This window comes from Poecilia latipinna, unplaced genomic scaffold (assembly GCF_001443285.1).
Source record: "Poecilia latipinna isolate Pla-1442-1.1 unplaced genomic scaffold, P_latipinna-1.0 Scaffold976, whole genome shotgun sequence".
Taxonomy (NCBI): domain Eukaryota; kingdom Metazoa; phylum Chordata; class Actinopteri; order Cyprinodontiformes; family Poeciliidae; genus Poecilia; species Poecilia latipinna.
Window position 1 is genome coordinate 130,787 of NW_015113592.1, and position 19,740 is coordinate 150,526.

At 41.3% G+C, this 19,740-nt stretch overlaps 1 protein-coding gene across 5 annotated transcripts in view; it reads right to left on the reverse strand.

Annotated features, from left to right (window-relative positions):
- Window positions 1–19,740, reverse strand: part of dock4b (dedicator of cytokinesis 4b) — a 203,359-nt gene that overhangs the window by 31,588 nt on the left and 152,031 nt on the right. For 4 of the 5 annotated variants that reach the window (XM_015050131.1, XM_015050132.1, XM_015050134.1 and 1 more), the window contains 22 exons: window positions 19,163–19,333; window positions 17,420–17,612; window positions 16,670–16,806; window positions 14,734–14,868; window positions 14,232–14,330; window positions 13,305–13,399; window positions 13,141–13,216; window positions 12,809–12,909; window positions 12,609–12,667; window positions 11,825–11,973; window positions 11,511–11,596; window positions 9,963–9,989; window positions 9,472–9,567; window positions 9,278–9,338; window positions 7,905–7,998; window positions 7,233–7,381; window positions 6,601–6,687; window positions 6,394–6,498; window positions 5,968–6,109; window positions 4,333–4,499; window positions 2,373–2,459; window positions 704–880 (listed from right to left, as the gene is read on the reverse strand). In XM_015050131.1, coding sequence (XP_014905617.1) covers window positions 704–880; window positions 2,373–2,459; window positions 4,333–4,499; window positions 5,968–6,109; window positions 6,394–6,498; window positions 6,601–6,687; window positions 7,233–7,381; window positions 7,905–7,998; window positions 9,278–9,338; window positions 9,472–9,567; window positions 9,963–9,989; window positions 11,511–11,596; window positions 11,825–11,973; window positions 12,609–12,667; window positions 12,809–12,909; window positions 13,141–13,216; window positions 13,305–13,399; window positions 14,232–14,330; window positions 14,734–14,868; window positions 16,670–16,806; window positions 17,420–17,612; window positions 19,163–19,333 — 2,493 coding nt within the window. The remainder of the gene's footprint in view (window positions 1–703; window positions 881–2,372; window positions 2,460–4,332; window positions 4,500–5,967; window positions 6,110–6,393; window positions 6,499–6,600; window positions 6,688–7,232; window positions 7,382–7,904; window positions 7,999–9,277; window positions 9,339–9,471; window positions 9,568–9,962; window positions 9,990–11,510; window positions 11,597–11,824; window positions 11,974–12,608; window positions 12,668–12,808; window positions 12,910–13,140; window positions 13,217–13,304; window positions 13,400–14,231; window positions 14,331–14,733; window positions 14,869–16,669; window positions 16,807–17,419; window positions 17,613–19,162; window positions 19,334–19,740) is intronic. The other variant, XM_015050133.1, reaches the window with a different exon arrangement.

A 19,740-nucleotide genomic window follows, 5' to 3' on the forward strand; every position in this document is an offset into this window, starting at 1 on the left:
TGCTGGGGCTAAAAACTTTTTTTTTGAGTAGATTTTAAGTTTTTTTTCCTTTTTTTTTTTTTTTTTTTTTTTTTTTTTTGGAGGCTGTTGTGCTTTTCCTGGAAAACTGGAGCACGCCGCGCGGCTGTCCTCCAATCTCCCGCGCGCCGCTCTCGAGAAGCTGCAAGCAGATGCAAATGTTTGTCGGCGAGACGGAAGGCGTCTCTCCTTTTTGTGTCTGCCTTTTACTATTCTATCCTATAATGCGGCAGCTGCATAAATCCTCCTACCTCATTCAATAAGCTAATATTAGTCATCCATCTCTTTACACTCCTCCCCCCCCCACCCCGCTATTTCTCTTTATGCGATTTTTTATGTGACGCCGCATTCTCCCCTCATCTATCCTTCCATCCAGCCATCTATTCGCTGACTGAAAGCTCCATTCCATCCCCTCATTCCAGCATCAACCATCTATCTCATTTTTCTGCTTCCAGCCCTCCTCTCTTGCTCTCCACTCATCTATAAATTTGATCAAAACCTCGCCGAGCCGCTCGTGCATCCATCCATCCAGCTGTTCATCTGCTCCTTTTTTTTTCTCTCTCTCTCTCTCTCCCCATACGGCCCCCTCCGCTTCATGCGTCCCACCTTCATACACCATTAGGCAATCTATATGTCAGTGCTTCCCGACCCTCGGTCTCTGTGGAACCGTCCGCCCCGTTCGTACCTCTTGGTAGCGGGCCAGGCCTCCGTTGACGGCGGCGTCGATGACCCCGTTCAGGCACATGGTGAGGGGGTTGATGTTCTGCATCTGCCGGCTCTGGCACTGGGTGATCAGCGTGCGCAGCTGCAGGTTCTTGTTCTCGATCACCTCGATGGCGTTCTCCAGCGGGCTCACCTCCACCTGCGCGGTTGGGGAAACGTTCCGCTCAGCGTTACCAGCAACTCCACAGGTGCCTTTTGAATTTCCTTTGAATTTAACCGAAACGTTCGCTCGTTTCAATTTAATCCAAGGCGACGAAAACTCACGTTGACTCACAACGCTAATAGATTTCAAGCTGTTAATTCTGTTAAGTTTGAGGATTATAGCTCACGGCTGAGAAAACGAAGCAAAAACATGGTTCTCATAAAAGTTCTGCCTTACGTCAGAAATAATATTTTAAAAATAGAGAAACGTTTTTTAATCACAATACCTCATTATGATAATGACTATTACTTTATAGTACTTTATAGAATACATCCTTCAAAAGTGTTTCACAACAAACATAACATCACAGGCATATAAATGATCAAATACAAAATAAAATTAAGCTCAGTAAAATTTGTGGAAAGTTAAGTGGAAGAAAAAAATGCAAAAAAAAAACACTAAATAAAATTTATGGGTATAATTTTTGTAATCTTCTATAATGCTCAACTTTGAAAAACTGGAAGCAGGCTTGTTGCTCCCATTCTGCCTTCTAAGTTTTAGTTCTTAAATATTCACACCATAGTTTCGCTTTTAATTCTCCTGGATTTCGTGCTTTTATCTTTTGCTTATCCTGAAATAGTGGATAGTTTCTACATTTCTTTACTCAACTCTAATTGACAATTATCACAGACCTTTTATATATTTAATTGGTCCAATTAAGACAGTTGTGCTTCAGGGAAAATAAACACATTTTGTACATTTTCGCTCTTGAGAAATAATACTCGGAATTTTCAAAGCCATTTTCTCCTGCAGTGAATAAAAACTATTAAATGTATCTCATGAAAAGCAAAAAAACAAACAAAAAAAAGAAACCCCAACAAAATAAACACACCAAACAATTAAAATGCTCTCCACATTTCAGATGTGGGTGCTAATTATCTTAGCATCTCTTTTACAAGTGGAAGGAAGCAGCAATTACTCGGCTCCTGGTCACTTTTAAGCATGCTTTTCTTTTCATCCTCCATTTTCCATTTCTGACATTCATATTTTAGTTCCTCATAAAGCCTAATCCTTTAGCCAATTTCACATTTCATGTGCAGATGTGCTGCTAAACCATCACAGGGTAATTCAGAACTTACATTCAGGCAATTTTGCAGCAAGTTCAGCGGCTGGAACTAAAGAATATGAGCTCAGACCTTAAAAGACAGAAGTTGCCTCGTGTTTCGCATGTTCCCTGGACCCCATTTCAGTATCAACCCACTTCTTTGGGTTCTGAATGATACAATTTTAGAGGGTTTTTGCAAACTTACACGTTCGAAACTGGTGGACGTTTAAGCGTTTCCCAAAATCTGAGCCGTTTCTTTGGGGGATTTAATGTCAAAACGTACGTAGGTGTCTAAATCTCCCTTATGTGTGACGGCCGTGTATGATTTCAAGTCTTCAAGGTAAGTTTTTATTTATTTTTTTAATCAAGAGTGTTCACACTCACCAGCTCTCTCTTCTCGACTTCAAACCAGCGGGAAATGCCTGGGAGACTCTGAACCAAAGTCAGGGTAGTCCTCTCCACCCACAGGCTCTGCAAAAAAAATTAAAAAATAAAAAATAAAAAAGGAAACCTTATTTTTATGAGATTCTGCTGATCACTAGGAAAAAAACCCCAAAAAACATCCCTACTTATGCCTAATGCACAAATGCTCTCCGCTTCAAAAAAGGTTCGCTTCTGGATGCAGGTCAGGTGTCACGTCTGATCCGTTATGTCATCAGTCACGTTCCGGCGCTTACACAGCGGGACCGGCGCGCTCGTCAATACGCCCCGCGTCTCGCAAGGTCACTCTGACAGGATGTAAACCGTGGCAACTCGAGTATTTACAGGAGGCTCTTAATATAACACATTCATCCTATAGCCCTGCATACGTATGTGGCAGTGTGTGTGCCACAATGTAACCATGTCGACAAACCCGAGGAGCGGGAAAGCTGTTCAGTATTTATTGTGCAGCTTTGGCCGTTTAACAGACGGCAGCGCCGGTGTTTCCGCCTACTGTGTTCTCAAAACTTCATGTTCTTTTTGATTTGACTAGGCACTGCTTTGTGTCTAGTCAAAGCCTCGAGCTTTTTGCACACTTTGTTGATTTGCAACCACAAATTTCACTGTTTTAGTTAAAATTGGTGCAGTTTCATGTAAGGATAAATACAGCGGTAGCTACAAAAGAAACACTACTTTCCAGGCTTCTGGAGGAGCAGCACAGATCCACGGCTCAGGTAGGGGGGAATTTGTCACTAATCTGGTCAGAGAGGTGGAAAAACTAATCCGTTGCTGAAGGAAAGCCATGAGAAAGTCTCGATTGCTTTTTGCTATAAGAAACATATGAGAAAAACTCATTTATGAGCAAGAAACTGACAAAAAAATCTTCTATGCATTCCTTAAACACAGAAAAGCCAATTAAACTTATTATTTTTTTATGAATGTCTTTTTTTTTTCTTTTTTGCTGAGGAGACTTTAAAGAGAAATTGGGGCTAGATACAAGATGAGATCATTTGTTTGGTGTAAGTCCAGTTTTGGACGCAGCGTTTTGCTCCAGGACCCTCCAAAAGAGCAGCTGAGAGCGGAGACGCAGCATCGATCCAGTGTCCTCGCGCTGAAGGAGGGTCTTCCGACTCACTACACAGCCCTGCCGCCCTCTATTGATTTTATGCTTTTAAAGGCCAAGAAACCCACCTGAACACAACTCGCAGGAGGCAAAAAAAAAAAAAACAGTGCCTCCGAACAGGAAGTTGAGAGAAAAGTCCAACGTAGATACAAGGCTCTCCGCCTTTCCACCGAAATAATAAAAACTTTTTTTTTGTGTGTGTTGGTGTTCGATTGATACCTTTTTTATTTACGGGGAGATCATACAATAATCATACATTACCAGACCCGCTGCGCACTCCAGTCACAACATTAATGTTTATTGCGCGCTATTCCTTCCTCAAGGCCAGAGACATCCAGCCTAAATGAAAATGCGATACCGTGATTAAATTTAGCCAAGTAACCTTGATGGAAGTGATGAGAAAACGGTACGAAGCCTGCGTGCAATAAAAGCTGAATATTTATGAGTGTAATATTGGGTTCTGTGTTGCTGGGCGTCTTAAAAGGGTGTGCAGCTGCAGGACCGCATGAGCCTGAAAAGGCTTCATTTGCGCTCAAGCCTCACACGGCTCTGACTACTGCCGAGGTTTTTTGTGTATAATTACCGATGCTGCTTCCCTAATGAATAAAACATGCGCGCCGTACACAGACTAATACCTGAGCGCAAGCTATCGCTACATAGCGAGGCGCGTGACAGATGGGCGAGGCCAGGAAGGATGTCAATGAGCCCGTTTCAAATGGTTCAGGTGAGAAAGCGCTAATGGAATTATCAGTCTTTCCCCGATATCCGCATGTGTAGGTGTTCGCGCGCTTCTTTCTCTACCTTAAACTCGTTCTCCTTGTCTTTGGTGCCCTTGTGGAAGGGTCGGTCGTATCGGAACTTCCAGATGTGATTGAACTTGTAGAAGCTCTTGATGTTGTCCGGCACGCCGTCTCGCTGCAGCACGTCCTGGCTCTCCGGGATGGGAGTTACAGCGTAGATCTGCAGGTCTGGAATCCCCCCCCAACAAGTCAAGGAAAGTGTGGGAGGGCAAACGAGGGAGAAGTGCTGCGGGGCTGAAACGGACAATTTCTCAAAAAGCTGGAGGACCCCGGGAACCCTGAGGATGTTCCGATGGGCAGATGAAGACCTTTTCTTTCCCCCTCTTAAAGTGTGGTTGAGTGCCTTGTTTACATCCACATGGAGGGAAGGGAATGTCGACAGGACATAGGGTGTGTAGGGGTCTTCAGAGCCAGCAGTGGAGCCATTTGGTTTATTTTTGCTTAGCTCAGCCTCACCTTTATTAGCAGAGTCTCTCGCACTGATGAGCAGATTTGTGATAGGAAGGACGGCTGATTAAAGTCAATCATGAATGCACCAGTGTTGGTGATAAGGATACACGAATGGGTGAACAATATGACAGAGGTGCCATTTGTTGGTATAACATTAAAACAACACACCAGGTGTGGATGTAGACGATCGATATCGATGTCAAATTTACACGGGTATCCCATCCTTAGATTTAACCTGCATGCTGACACTGCAAAAACGCATGGTAGCGGCTCGCATGTACATGTTCAGATTTCACCAAAACCCATTTCATTTTAATGTTCACACATTCAATTCACATTTACATGCGAAGATTTACATGCGCACGCATCCTACGCACATGTACAGGCGTGAAATAACCCTGTCCGTGCGTATAGTGCTCAGACTGACGCATGCACACACACACACACACACATCCGTTTACACACTCACAAATCACATGACGCACAACTCGCAAGAGGATGTATATGGAATCCAGAAGTAGACGTAGGACATCGAGACATAGATAAAGTGTTTGTTTTTTTTCCCCCAGTCGACGCGTCTGTGTGTTGCGTTTCGGCACTTCTATGTAGGCCAACACTTGTCCCATACATACGTGTGAATAATTAACAAGGCCAACATGTTGTGTTTATTAATTCAAGCAATGCATGGAAGTGAAATGAGCTTTCCCTTTGCTATTCAGAGGACGTGCTCCACGTACAGTGAGAGTGGTTTCAGGAAACACAGAATAAGGCCAAGTACAATAACTGTTTTGTGCAGCACTGTGGAGGCTCAGGCAGCCAGAGATGCAATTCGTATGGATGAACCATTCGATATACGTTGACCTATTTCTCAACCTGATTTAGATTTGGGTTTTCTGTGAATCTTCAAAACCAAACATTCGCTGGCAAAAATGAAAAATAAATAAAAATATTATGAGCCTCTTTGGGAAACCAGATCCTGGGCTTATTCCCCACCACAGTGCACCTGACTGCAGTTCGTTTGTTGCATGCACTCTGCAGTACAGTCTACGTTTGTAAGCGGATGATCAAACGGCAAGGAGTCAGTTTTGGATACAGAAAACATACAAGTACCTGTGTTTTCTGTTGTCAGTAGACAGTAAAACACACACAAAAAAAAGAAGAAAAGATTCTGTCTCGTCAAGGATACACTGTGCATCGGCCTGGTATATGGTCTGGTCCGGCTGGTTGACGTGCTGCATAGCGATGGCGTGAGGAAACTCGTTGAGCATCCGCTGCTGGAAAGCCTCCAGCCTCTCGTAGTCATGGCCGCGGCACACAAACTCTTTATTCTGCAGCACAGAGTGAGGGGATTTTAAAGGTGAAGCAGCACGGGGTTAGCTTGACATCTAGTGGCTGGAGCACGCAACTGCAAACTCCACTAAGGACAGGGTCCGTTACATCATTAAATGGCGCAGAATAAAAGTTGCTGAATGTCACCTTACACTGGAGGAGTCTTGCGTAAGAGAATGTTAATTTTCTCTGTGGTTTTTTTCCCCCAGTTTTGCAGACAGGAAAAGTATTACACAATCCAATATAGAGAATATGAAAATTATGTTTTGTTTTGTTTTTTTACCCGTAAGAAGAAAGGGAACTTCTTTCCATAGAAGCCAACTCTGAAGAATTCGGGCTCTAATCTTTGCTGGTCCATGATTTTGTCATACAGGGACGCTTCCATCATCTGACAAAGAAAATCAGCCGGTGCGTTTATAATTTTCCTCTTTTCCCAAGCTAAACGGATCCTGTTTTCAAATCTGGACTGCATGCCTGCAGCTCCTCTCACCCTCATTTTGCTCAAGTTCCTGTAGTCGTAGTACGACTCGTACTGGTCGGCGAGCTCCCTGCAAAGGATGATGCCGTTCTCCCAACACTGAGGTTCAAAAAGGACAGAAACAGAGAGAGAGAGAAAAAAGTAAGAACAAACCCTGAAGGAAAAATCAGATTCAACATGCAGGATTGTTAACAAGCCACTTGATGGCATTATTGAGCCAAAAAAATAAAAAATAAAAAAAAAATCAAGAATCAATTGTACCCTCTCCTTGCACAGGTATTGGTACAGAATCCAGCAGACTTGCTAATTAAACAGGAAGCTTTTCCTGCTGCCTCCTCGCCCCTACGAGGTCGCGCCGGCAGATGGCGAAGCCAGCGAACGTGAGGGAAAAGTGGACTATTTCCATCAAGAGGAGTAGATTTAATGATTCCCTAAATTCATCTGGGATTGGGGAGCTTTTTAATCATTTGTCTCTGCAAGAAGTGACTCTCTGAAGAGCAGTAAACTTTTGATTAAACCATGAAAATGTTGGCGTACTCAACTAAAAAAAAAAAAAAAAAAATTCACAGGACACAGCATGCTTAAAATCCTAAGTATTATGCTGAAATGGAGGATAAGATAGCGCACGCTGTGCGCTGGCTCACCTTTCCCCTATCAAAGTTCTGGATGATGGTGAGATGCAAATACTCCTTCCTCTGCCACTCGCTCTGCATGGGGTAGTTAAGAAACTCTCTAAGCGGTCGATCTGACCATTCCAGTAGCTCGTCATACAGCAGCAGGGTGTACGAAGCTTCTGCAATAACCACGAAGAAAGAAGTTCAGATCAGACGTTACGAAAAAACGACTGGAGGATAACGACACGGCACAGGCGTTCAGAAGTACTCGTGCGTTTTGAATTTTTCCACTTTTTCTTAAGCTGCAACCATATGTTTTTTGCCAGTGTAATTCATGGGCTATGTTGTCTTGTCGGAAGGTGAACGTCACCTCAGTCTCAAGTCTTAACTGCCTGAACTTTGATTCATGTATTCCTTTTGTGACTCCTCTAAGCAACTGTTGTTGTTTTTTTTTTTTAAGAATGCGACTTTTATCAAAATTTAGCAACTTGACGACTTTTGGAGACCCCAGTGACGGTACAGGAAGTTTTGTCTTTTAAGTTCGTCCATCACACAAGATCTCAATACGACAAGTTTGTGTTTATAACATGGCTGAAAGTGGAAAAGTTCAAGGAGAATGAATGCCAAGACGGTGAGAACAACAAAATCTGAATGCGTATCAAAAAAAATAAAAAATAAAATCCCTGTCCCCACAGAGAGTACCTGTGTAGTTCTGCGCTTTGAGATGGAGTTCGTACAGTTTGTGGATGTAGCGGATGTACATTTCCTCCTTGTTCAGTTCTGTTTTGTAGAAATTCTGAAAGGAAAAAAAAAAAAAACATAAACGGCTGATTGAGTTGAAAGAGAGAGAAGAAAGGGCAAACAGAAGGTAAGGAGTTTGCAACAATCAGAGTTTAAAGATGTAAATAGGCTAAATAAATAAATAAAACGTTGATGCTTGACATATCATCTGCAGTGTAACAGAAACCTCTCATTTATTCGCCCACACACCCGGGCGAAGGAATTAGTTACATAAGCAAAGCCCTGCAGGGCACGCTTATATTTTTCCCATCCATTAGATTTCAAGAATCAGTATTTCTGTTCGGCAAAAGTAACAACCCCGCATAAAATGAGCAGGGACATAAAAACTCTTAGGAGTTTAATAAGTATTCAAATTTATCTGCATTCAACATCAAATCTAATTGGATTTTTTTTTTTTTTTTTTTTTTAAAAGGGGTCGGGAAAATTCTAAAAATGATAGAACATGTCAGAGGTTCTTATAGTTTTATCTAGCTATGAAAAGAACATCAGTAATACATGAAGATGTTGGGAAAAATTAGTACTGTTCTTGTTTTACCTGATGTAATAGTAAATCTGACTGTAATGACGCTCATTTGGCATTCAAGAGAAAGGGATTCTGTAGCTTTCTGACTGTCATACCAGAGTGAGTTAGGTGGAACAATCAGTCTGCCAACGTATTGCAATGCTGATGAAACGCGCCGTTATGCCCCAGAACCTGCAACCTTACCGAGTTTTCAATCTTATACATGCTGATCACATTAATTAATCAGACTGAAACTAACTTTGATCGGTATGGATTAGGGATCAATCGATGGTATTGTCAAATGTTCTGTTTTTGAGGATTTAATTTGCAGGAGAAGGAGAAAGAGAAGAAGAAGAAAGAGAAGAAGAAGAACTCTTTGGTTTACTCTGAATGTGGATTAGTGTCGACAGCATCTATAATTTTGACTTGGAATTTATGTCAACTCACAGATACAGGACTTTTTTAAAAATGATTTTCTTTCATTTGTAATTTCTTTTTAAGGAAAAATTGTAAAGAAGAAAAGAAACTGAAATCAGAAATCACATTTAATAATAATGATAAACAAAAAAGATGTTATTTTTGCGCCGTCTTAATGAGGCCACATCCATATTTAATGTATTCTTAGTGTTTGATTGGATAAAGAGTCATGTCAGTACATTGCAACAGATTTTGAGCCTGTGTTTTATTTGATAAATCAAATTATGCGAGAACGTTTTAATTTGATGCAGACAGATGAAGTAAATCATTTTTTAAGGGAAGAGCGAAAACTCACCAATAAGCTGACGGTACATCCGATCTTTTTACCGTCCACTTCCCCCAACTTCATGCAGTCCCTGTGGAATAAATGTGAACATGTAACACCAGACGAACACAAGAGCCGAATCGGACTCTTGTGTGTGTTCGTGTGTATGCGCGCGTGCGTGCGTGCGTGCGTGCACATGTGTGTGTGTGTGCTTGCTCTCCGACCTGTAGTCCAGCAGCCTTTCCATCAGACGAGTGACGGTTGCGATCAGAGAGATCCCGCTCTCCCTCCACGTCTCCCTCTCAATCTTCTTCAGCAAGCTGCGGGACAGACGAAGAGAGACGAGGACAAGACGGAGAGAACGTCAAGACTCGAAAGGGGGGGGGGGCAGATCGGCGAGGGAGATGGAGAGAGTACGGGAACGGGGACAGCGATGGAAGGAATTACTGAAGAAAGAAAAAGGGCTCAAAGCAAAGAGGAAATTAATCTCGGTCATGCAAAGTGTCACCTATGCTTGTTGGCTCGCCTGCCGGAGTTAAACCATGAAGCTAAACAGATTATATAGATTATAATAACTGGTTGGTTTGATGGAAAGTTAGGAGAACACACACACAATAGTTTAATTTTTTTTTTCTCTTTGTTTTTGGGACCAATTGTTCCCCCTGTTTTCCCCCTCACACAGACGACACAGAGACCAAAGACGAGAGCGTCTTACCTAGGGTACGGACCAAACAGAGGAATTCTACTCCAGGCGGGAAGCATAGGCGGAATAAATTAATATTGACATGATTAAAAATCGGCACAAACTCACACGGCTCAGCTTAAGGGGTGGGGAAAGGTCAGCAAGGTGGGAGCAGTTGTTGAAAAGCAAAAAAACTGAAGTGAAATATGCTGAAATCATAGAAAAGTTATTTCAATTTCATCAGAAAAAGCAAGAAGTTACAGACTAGAATAATAAACAAAAAAAATAATAATAATGATAAAAGAATTAGATTATGGGGGGAAAAAATACTTCACACTGCATTTTACAGATTACATATAAATAAACATTAGTTATTTAGGGCTCTGCTGTTTCTAATATGTAAAAAAAAAAAAAAATGATGAGAAGGTGAATGGATTACGACAAACTGTTTAAATCACACCTACGGCGACTTATAAAAGTTTTCATATCCTTGAACTGCTGCACATTTTGTCAGGTCATAACCACAAACTATTATTGGGATTTTACGTCTGGACGCCACCAGCTTCCCTGACCGTACCTAAGAAAAGCATCCACACAGCATAATGCTGCCCCTTGTGTTTAAAGAAGGGCAAAGGAAATGAAAAGAGGTTATAAGCGTTTTTTTTTTTTTTTTTTTTTTAAAAGTAAAACCCTGAAAAGAATATCTGATAATTACATTTAGCACACCAACTTGCCTTTAGACTATTTCGTAATTAGGAGACGTCACAATTAATCTTATTTGCACGTTTCCGTTTGGTTAATTTCATATTTGGATATTTAAAATGTCTAAATGTTCATTAGAATTTAAAGTTCACTGATCCTTGAGAATGTGTTCTTGCATTATTACGCAATTATTACTACTGCACGACTTTAAAAGGGTCGCAAAACATCTATGTCATCGTTTATCGCAAAAAGCTCTGGGGCAATTTATCGTGCGGAAACATTTGTTATTGTGACAGGCCTAACTACTTGTGTCTGCCACGTGAAATCCCAAAGAAGTGCATCAAAGTCGCATCTGCGACGTTCAAGCGTTGCGAACACTTTTTTAAGCCCCTGTATGCGACAGCGAGGAGATGTTGCTTATGCAAATGAACTTGAATTATTATGAGTTAACATTCATGCTCAAATATTGGCCCACAGTGAAGGACAAAATATGCAAAAGGTTAAAAACAAGTGATGAAAGTATCACACACACACACACACACACACACACACACACACACACACACGCGTGCATGCAAACAAACACTGAGCCGATGCGACAGAAATCTGGAAACAAACGGACAGAGTGAAGAAAGCCCATCGACAGATGTGGTGAGAGTGACGATCAAAGTGAAAGTGTTTACTGCTTACCTCTCCGTGTGACTACTCTACTTGATTTAAAGTGCTCTGATGTAAAACTCCTTGTTACAGATTTCTTAATGCTCACGTTCAACGAGAAATCAAAGACGAAACTTTCAAGTTTTAGTTGCGTGTCCCCCAAAATGTTCCGTGTTGTTCTACATGGTTTGTGTTCCCTTCGCTTTTTCAGCAACAACTCACATGCTGTTGAAGAGTTCCCTGTAGGTTTCGTCTCCTTTACCCTCAGACATCAGACTGTCCAGTTTGTCGATCAGCTTGGCCTCAACCTGTGAGGAGGAAGGACAAAAAGGGAAAGGAAAACATCCAGGCAATTCAGCAACATTGATAAAATTATTAGAAACTCCGATAACATCCACCTCTTTTTTATATATTTTATTTTTTTTAATTAAAGAACCGTTCATCTTCCTCGTTTTAAATCCGCCTTTGTACGGCTACTCCTGATCTCCTCGAAGCATACAAATGAAGATTTCAGGTGGGCGATCAAAGTGTCCCACCTGCTTGAAATTGCCGCTGCGCCTCTGCTCCCAGTCCATCATGTCATGGAAGATTGGGATCATGACGTTCCTCAGGTCGGGTTGGGGCACCAGGGTCACCTCCAGGAACGGTCCAATCATAGCCGGAATGAAGTTCAGCTTGTGCTCCCCTACATCCGAGACAAAGTCCGAGACACGGGTTAGACGTTTGATTGACTCGTGAACTTTTGGACCCGAAGTGACGCCAAGGGAAAAATCATTTGGCGAAGGGCTTTTCTGGAGTGAGACCTGTCAGAGAATTGTATGTATGAGTGGAATTTTTAAAAACTTATATGACTGTATTTCAAAGACTTAACTTTAGCTAAATTTGCGATCTACTTCCGTTTACGTATCATCGCAATCAACAAGACCAAAGCATTTATTTCTGATTCTTTCGATGAGCATGCCTGAAGGCTAATGAAGCTAAAAATAAGCCAAGATTTTGTTTTTATAACACTTTTTCCTTCCACTAGACTTTCCATGAATCTGCTTGGATACATTACTTTGAATATCAATGATGGTAAACCCTTTTATGTCTTCATCTTCACTGAGTGATCAGTGATTATAGGAAAAAGCATGAGCAGCATGTGAGATGCATTTTAAGTTCTTCTCAAATTGTGAAAATATACAATTAAAAGAAAAAAGTTTAACTTTAAAAATGTAACTATATGACATATATGGGTTAAAAGCCACGGGTATGAACTCCATCTTTAGTGCGTCTGTCTCACACATGTGTAATAATTTCCACCGTTCGGATTCAGTTTACCTAAATTCTGCCACATGCTGAAGATCTCACAGCCCATCATCACTCTCATGTCTCCATACCTGCATGAGACAAAAACTCCCACGTTGTTATCAGGAATGCATGCTGATGACATGCAAAGATCAAAAGGACTTGCATGGTTCATGCTGTTAAACCTAAACTGTGCTGCTGAATGTACACGATTTGCAGCAGCTGAGACTCACTTCTCCAGAATCTTCTTCCTCTTAGAGGGCGAGAAGGACTCAAGCTGAAGACAAGGCTGGTTGATGAATATTACAGACAGGTAGAAATACGAGTCCCAAACCTGGAAAATCACACAGACCAAAGCTTTCTTTTAAAAAGCAGGATTTTATAGGCTTTCGAGACAAAAATTTGGCATTTGTCCTACAAGTATTTCCATTCATTTTGATCCGTCTCGTCTGATCTGCTTTGGTTTTTAACCCAACATGTTACCTGTGATTATCAAGTAACTAGAGGCACGCATCCCTTAAAATTCTGCAGATAAGTTCAAAGATGGGGATTCAAACGGCTAAACCTTGTAATCAAACTTGTCGTTGAGGAAGTTCTTCCTCAGGGCGTCAGAAAGGTAGAGGACGGTTGTGATGATAACGCTGAAAGAAAAGGGCAGATGTTTTATTAACTCTTGCAATCATGTCTTTATAATCCCAGGTTCTATTTTTTCTGCGATTGTGGTCTTACTTGTTCGTGACGAGTCGCATCACGGTCCAGTCTTTGGGAAACATTTCCGGTCTGATTAGGATTCTGAAGACTGTGAAGACGTGAAGCAGGAAGTCCTGCAGAATGAACCCGCAGACGTAGTCAGACGACACTTAGAGGCAGTTCAAATAGTCACGTGCACGAGTTTTATAAAGTATTCACTATCATTTGTTGCTGTCTTATAATAAAGGTGTTTTATTTATGCTTCCTGATTAAAAAAAAACAACCTTAAATCCAATAATTGCTTTTGCACGTCTGCAATACATCAGCAGTTTTGTACTAACAGGAAATGAAAAAATATGGATCTCAGGGTGATTACAAGTCGCCTGCAGGGATTGGCTGAAATGCTTGTACTCAATCAAATGATGCTATGCTCAATTTAGCTTGTTTTTCTAGTGAGATTAAAATACTGAATATGAAAAATTATGCCCAGTGCTGAATGACTATTGATTTAGTCCGAAGGTATTTTCATATATTTATTAAGTGATTTTGCTATGGCACCACGTTGGGTGCTTTACTTTCATGAAAGCTTTGTAACTATATAGCTTTGATTTGCTTTTTTTGAAAGTAGATTTAAAAAAGCAATTAAGAAAAAAAAAACACAAACAAAACAAGTAAAGAAAAAAATTACTACATAACCTCCTCAGAACAAAAAAAAAGAAAGAAAGAATAAATTAAAGAATTAAAACAAATTCTGCTATGCATTTGCAGATATTTTTTGCTAAAAGGTGATTTTATCACTTTTGGCAAAAAAACAACTTGAGCTATTGTTTTAGGAAAGCGACAGTATTTGGTTTACTTTCAGAAAAGCACGCCGATAGTACTATAGATGGATAATTGAGAACAGTTTTCCAAAAAGAGTGACGAATAAGAAAAAAGAAAAACTTATATATATATATATGGCCTTACCCTCAAGTCGTCTTTGCTGCTGTATGCCTGCAGCAGCTTCTGGTAGTGTTTGTCACTCATGTGTCTCAGGAGTGCCAACAAACACGCCACAAACTCCCCCTGACAGAATAAATACATTTTAGTTTAGGGAACATTAAAGGTGGATAAACCGCAGAGTCTAATTGTCCTGTTTCTTGTTTTTGTTGCCTTGTTTTCCTTTATTTGACATTTTCAGGACATGTTTAGTCGTCCCGGTAACAGCCTGCTAGAGCTAATCCAACATGATCACCGTCTCAATGGGAAAGTCTTCCCCCTATATTTAAGTTTCTATTACCACTTAGTAAAAATTATTACTGTCAACATCTCCACTCCCCATCTTAATTACCGCCTGTAATATTAATAATCTTGGCGGAGTGATAGTCGCGGCTCAATTTAACATCCCCCAATTACGCTTGGACATTTTGCACGTAGCCGAACCTATTTAGCATGAGCACACACACACCCAACACACACACACACATACAGTGACATCCTGAAACTGCAGTCTCATGGCAGGCCCAGCAGGCTGGGGCCGGTTGCTGATTTCCAGGATGGTCCTCAGCAGCACTTCCAGCAGGCTTTCCACTATTAGCTCCACTTCCTCTGACACAGCAGGCTCCTAAACAGCAGAGAGAAATCAAACATTTTTAACAGAAGGCACTTAACCAGCATCCACGTTCAGCTGGCAAAAGAGAAAGAACATTTTGTTTACCATTATCTGAGTGGAAAAAAGGGGGGGGAAAAATTGAGACTTAGTGACTCCATTGTGGCATTTTAGTTTTTTGCTTTAATAAGCTTTGGAGAAGATTTTTTTTTTTTTTTTTTACCTACCCATCCTTCGTACTGTACTTAGTGCCAAGATAAACTTAGCTCCTTGTCTAGTCTCGATTGTCACATTGCCAGCTAGTTAAAAAAAAAAATAAAAAAATGCTGAGACTGTAGATCTGACCAAGTTCAGCAGAAGTTCTGTTTCCTGTTCTGAACTTTTACAAACTATAACAACACGAGTTACTAGAATATGTACATTTGGTCTTCTGTACTGAACATTAGACTGATTAGATTAGTAATCACACAGATGGAGCTTTTGGGGTCATATTAGTTCATTCAATTCACTTTTTTCAGAGCGGGTTCCTTGGGGCAGCGCTGGGCAGGACGAGGAACACAGAGATAGAAATGTGGACATTTTGGACAGGAGAGGCTGGCTGAGGTGGAGTGGGAAACCATCAAGTCTAAGTATGAAAAAGCAACCTAAACCATAAAAGGGTTCCATCGTTCTACAACATGAAGTCCAGACTTGATGTATTTTTACCTCAATTTTAAATATAAAAAATAAAGGCACACAAAAGTAATCAAAATAGAGACTAATAAGCAGTTTAAAGGCTTTCACATTCAGAGGATGGCAAAAAGTTGGGCTTGTCAATTAGCAACGATCCACACACTGAACAGGAGAAAGTTTACAGGACATTAATGACCGTTATTATCCCTGTAGTATCAAGCCAATGTTCAGAACTAAGGAAGTCTTTTGATTAGGATATAAAATGTCATCAAGAAACAATTTAAGTAGTCCAGTTCCCTTCCATTTTAGCTGTTGGGACTGATTATTTAATATATATAAAAAAATACATAGTTCTTGGCATCAGATAATCTTTTAACCACTGCATTAATACACCCAGTTTTAAAATATGAATATTTACTTTTTTGTACGTGATATTAAGCTAATAAATGATTTGGATGCATCGTTATACACTTAGCCACACAATTCTGGAGGCTTAAATGTAAATGTATTATTTTTTATTTTTTATCTCAGTTTTACATAAAAAATAAAGGCTCACAAAAGTTACCAAAATTGAATATAATTAAATAAAAAACAAAGCAGTTCACCTCCTTTCGAGTCTTCTCTCTCCACCTGACAAAACGTTCAGGTTTTAGGACTGATAATGAGAAGGAGCCTCACAGGCGCATTAGCTACCAACTCTGTCGCCTCCCTTTAAATATGGTGCCAATCTGAACGGTGTCTGTCCTTCTAGGAGCCTTTGCCATTAAACTGCCCTTCTGGCAAAAATCTCTGCAATCCATACCCTTAACACACACACACACGCGCTAATCAGACAGATGGAAAAGCTCAAAGTCACTTCAACAACCCCACTGCTAAATTGACCAGCCTCATTAGCGAGCCGCACACCTGCCAATGTCCATGTTGCCACCGCTAATTGACAGCGTGCAAACAAACAAAGCAGTCTGGCTTGTGGAACGTTTTGCCAGGGAGGCAGCTTCACGAATCAATCTTACAGCTGCAAAACCGCCCACACTTGGCTTCGACTGCTTCCGGAAACGGCGCTGACTTTCGACAGACGCAGCCAGCCGCAGCTCGAGACGGCCCGACGTGTCGTTTCGGTCGCGCGTTAGCCATTTGTACTCACCACGGTGCCGTTTTCCTCCTTCTTAATGAGGGACAGCATGCTGGTGAAGATGCGCGCACACATGACCAGGTCTCTCTGCTCCTGCAGGCAGGTGTGCAGCACCCGCAGCACGACGGGTAGCAGGATGCATCGGGACTCTGGAAAACAGAACGGTTGCCACGAAATAAATAAATAAAAAGACTGATTGTTTCACTCATTTGTCCTTATTTAGTTATCTTTACGTTTTCTGTTGAAGGGTTATGAAATGAAAGCTAAGTGAGGCAAATTTGGAGTTAAATTTGTATCTTAGGGGATTTTTAAATATTCAAAAATAAGATAAAAAAATTTTCTCCCTACGTTTTCTGGCATTTGGCAAATAGAAATAACCTAAAAATAAACAAACAAACAAAAAAAAACAGTTTAGTCTGATTTAAATTCAGAGTGAAAAGTCTTTATTAGGTGTGTGGAAATACCTGGCTTCACTTTCCAAATTTAGGCCTTTAGTCAAACATTAGGTTGCACTTCATTATAAAACTGTGCAGCTTGAATATCGAGCTATTTTAAGGAGTTTAGGCGAAAATCAAGCACTTTACAAACCTTAAAATCAAAATTGAAGCATTTCCAAGGATTTTAAGCACCTGTACAAACTCTTACAAATGGTTTTGTGTTTTCCGACTTACTACATATTCTATTTAAGTGTCATAAATATCCAGAAAAGTGGCGTTTGTACACCCTTCTTTCCACGACCGAACAAAAACTCAGGAGCTCCACCTGGGTTAATGTAAAGCTGGCTTTCCACCGTCTTGGAGATGCACTGCAGCTTGACCGCCTCCAGGGGGCTGTCGGCCTGGACCACGGCGGGCAGGCTGGCCAGCGTCTCCCTGACGAACCCGGCCACGTCCCGCACGGTGAAGAACTTCAGCAGCTCGCTGTAGATGGCCGGGAACGTCCGCAGGAACACCGCCTGGGCAGAGGGAGGCGAGGAACGCTCGGTTAGAAACGAGCGACATCCATCAAAACCATAATCACTCAGCCAAAAGACTTGTATACCAAGACTGGATTAAAAAAAAAAAAAAAAGGCTTTCGCAGAAGGGCACGCACGCATTTCTCATATAACAATATTTTCGCTGTGCATCATTCAGTGACCCTTTGCCTAAATCAGAGCTGCGTACTGCAAAACTGATTTGCAGATATAGCAAATAGGGGCACATTCAGGTGATTCATTACACCAGGTTTTCTACAAAAAAACACACACAACCTTCACATTCACTGCAGTGTGATCCGAAAGCTTTTTTTTTTTGTAATTCAAATCAAATTAAATACGCACTTGCGAGACAAAAATGACCATCAGGAGTGGATCCGGTTGCAACTCCGGCATGTTCGAACTGTGTGAGTTTTTTGGGAAATACTTCATTTCTAATTTTTTACTGAAAATTTGACTTTTTAATCTAAAATATTCAAGGAATTTCCCAGGCCAGGTTCCCTTCATGCGACTGTGCTATTATTTGTTGGCCTGCGTGTGCAGCACATGTAACAGATTAGGTGGGATTAACATCAGCCTGACCTGCATCCTCCCAAAGCTACTGTTGTGTTGAAAATACAGATTAAAAGCAGATGAGAGGAAACAGATTGCATCAGATCTAATGCTGCACTCACACAGTGCCTTGGGGGGGGGAGGGGGGAGTCTGAATTTTCACATTTTGTTACAGTAGAACTGCAAACTTCAATGTGGTTCAAAGGAGTTGGTGTGTTCAGGTTGCAGTGCAGTGTCAGTTTTTACTAAGTGCTCTCACCTGAACGGACGTGTTCGGCGTTCTGAGGCATTGATTTTGGAATTGAACTGACTTGTAAAGGTTTGCTTCAATGGATTTTATCTAGCAAGTATCAGAAAAACACACACATTTAGCAGATTTTCTTTCCCCCCCCAAAGGTGTCTGGATGCTTTTGCTAATTACCGTAACGGTGATTCCTTCAGCTTTAAAGCAGAAAGAAGCTGAGGAGATTTTAATTTTTATTTTGTTTTTATGTGCACACTCCTCTGACAAGGATATGGAGTGCAGGAAATTGTTTTAATTGTTTAACCAGAATTGGAGAGCAGACAAAAGATCAAAACAGGCAACGCAACACAAACACCCAGAAATAATTTCCCAGACGACAGCGCTCAACATTTGCTCCCACTGTGCAATCAGGATTATCTTTGGCATCTATAACCTGCTTGTTTTTGGTCTTGGTCAAAATGCGCGAAAGCAGCCGCCTGGCAGCGCGGACCTCCCAGCGGAAAAGAAACAAAAACCGTCGCAGGAATTCCCAACTCTCGACTCCGGGGCCCCTCTGGCAGCGTGTAATTCAATTACAGACAAATTCTCAACCCGCCACAACAGCGTTAGCATCCTCTAGGAAGAAAACGCGATTTGGTGCAGCAGGCGGAGAGAGGCACGTCTCTGATGAGCTTTTTTTTTTGACTTGCTGCATGTTTTAGCACACAAACACAGTTCTGGATACACACACACACACCTGCGTCTGGGTGACTGGACTGATGCCTTTGCTCTCCTGGGAGAGGAAGAAGCGGATGGACATGAAGAGCTCCAGGATGCAGGCTCTGAACTCCTCCTCATTCTGGCCTCCAGTGGCCAAAGAGAAGAGCCGGCGAGACTGGATGATGTACTTGAAGATGTAGTCGCTGGCCTGGAGGACAGAGAGACGCGGATCGGTTCCTGTTTGCTGGTTAAATAGGTGAGTCTGAGCAGGTTTTGCTTGTGAAACTTTCAAAGTAAAGCAAAAAAAGAGGAACTCTTTAATAGAGATGTACTAACAGCCACACCCCCAAAAGTACACTTTTGTTTAACTTTGTGCTTAAATATGTAGAGTAGGAGATAAACACAGGATCACAACTACAATGGGGGTGACTGACAATGGAAATGGTCCAATCAAAGTCCAGAACTCAACCTGAATAAAATACTAATTTAATGAGACCAATATGGTAAATAGCAAAAAAAAAAAAAAAAAAAAAAAAAAAAAAAAAACCCCCATTTAGTGATGTTTTTTTGGGGGGGGGGGGACCCCCCTTTTTTTTAAATATCTTGGCAAAAAAA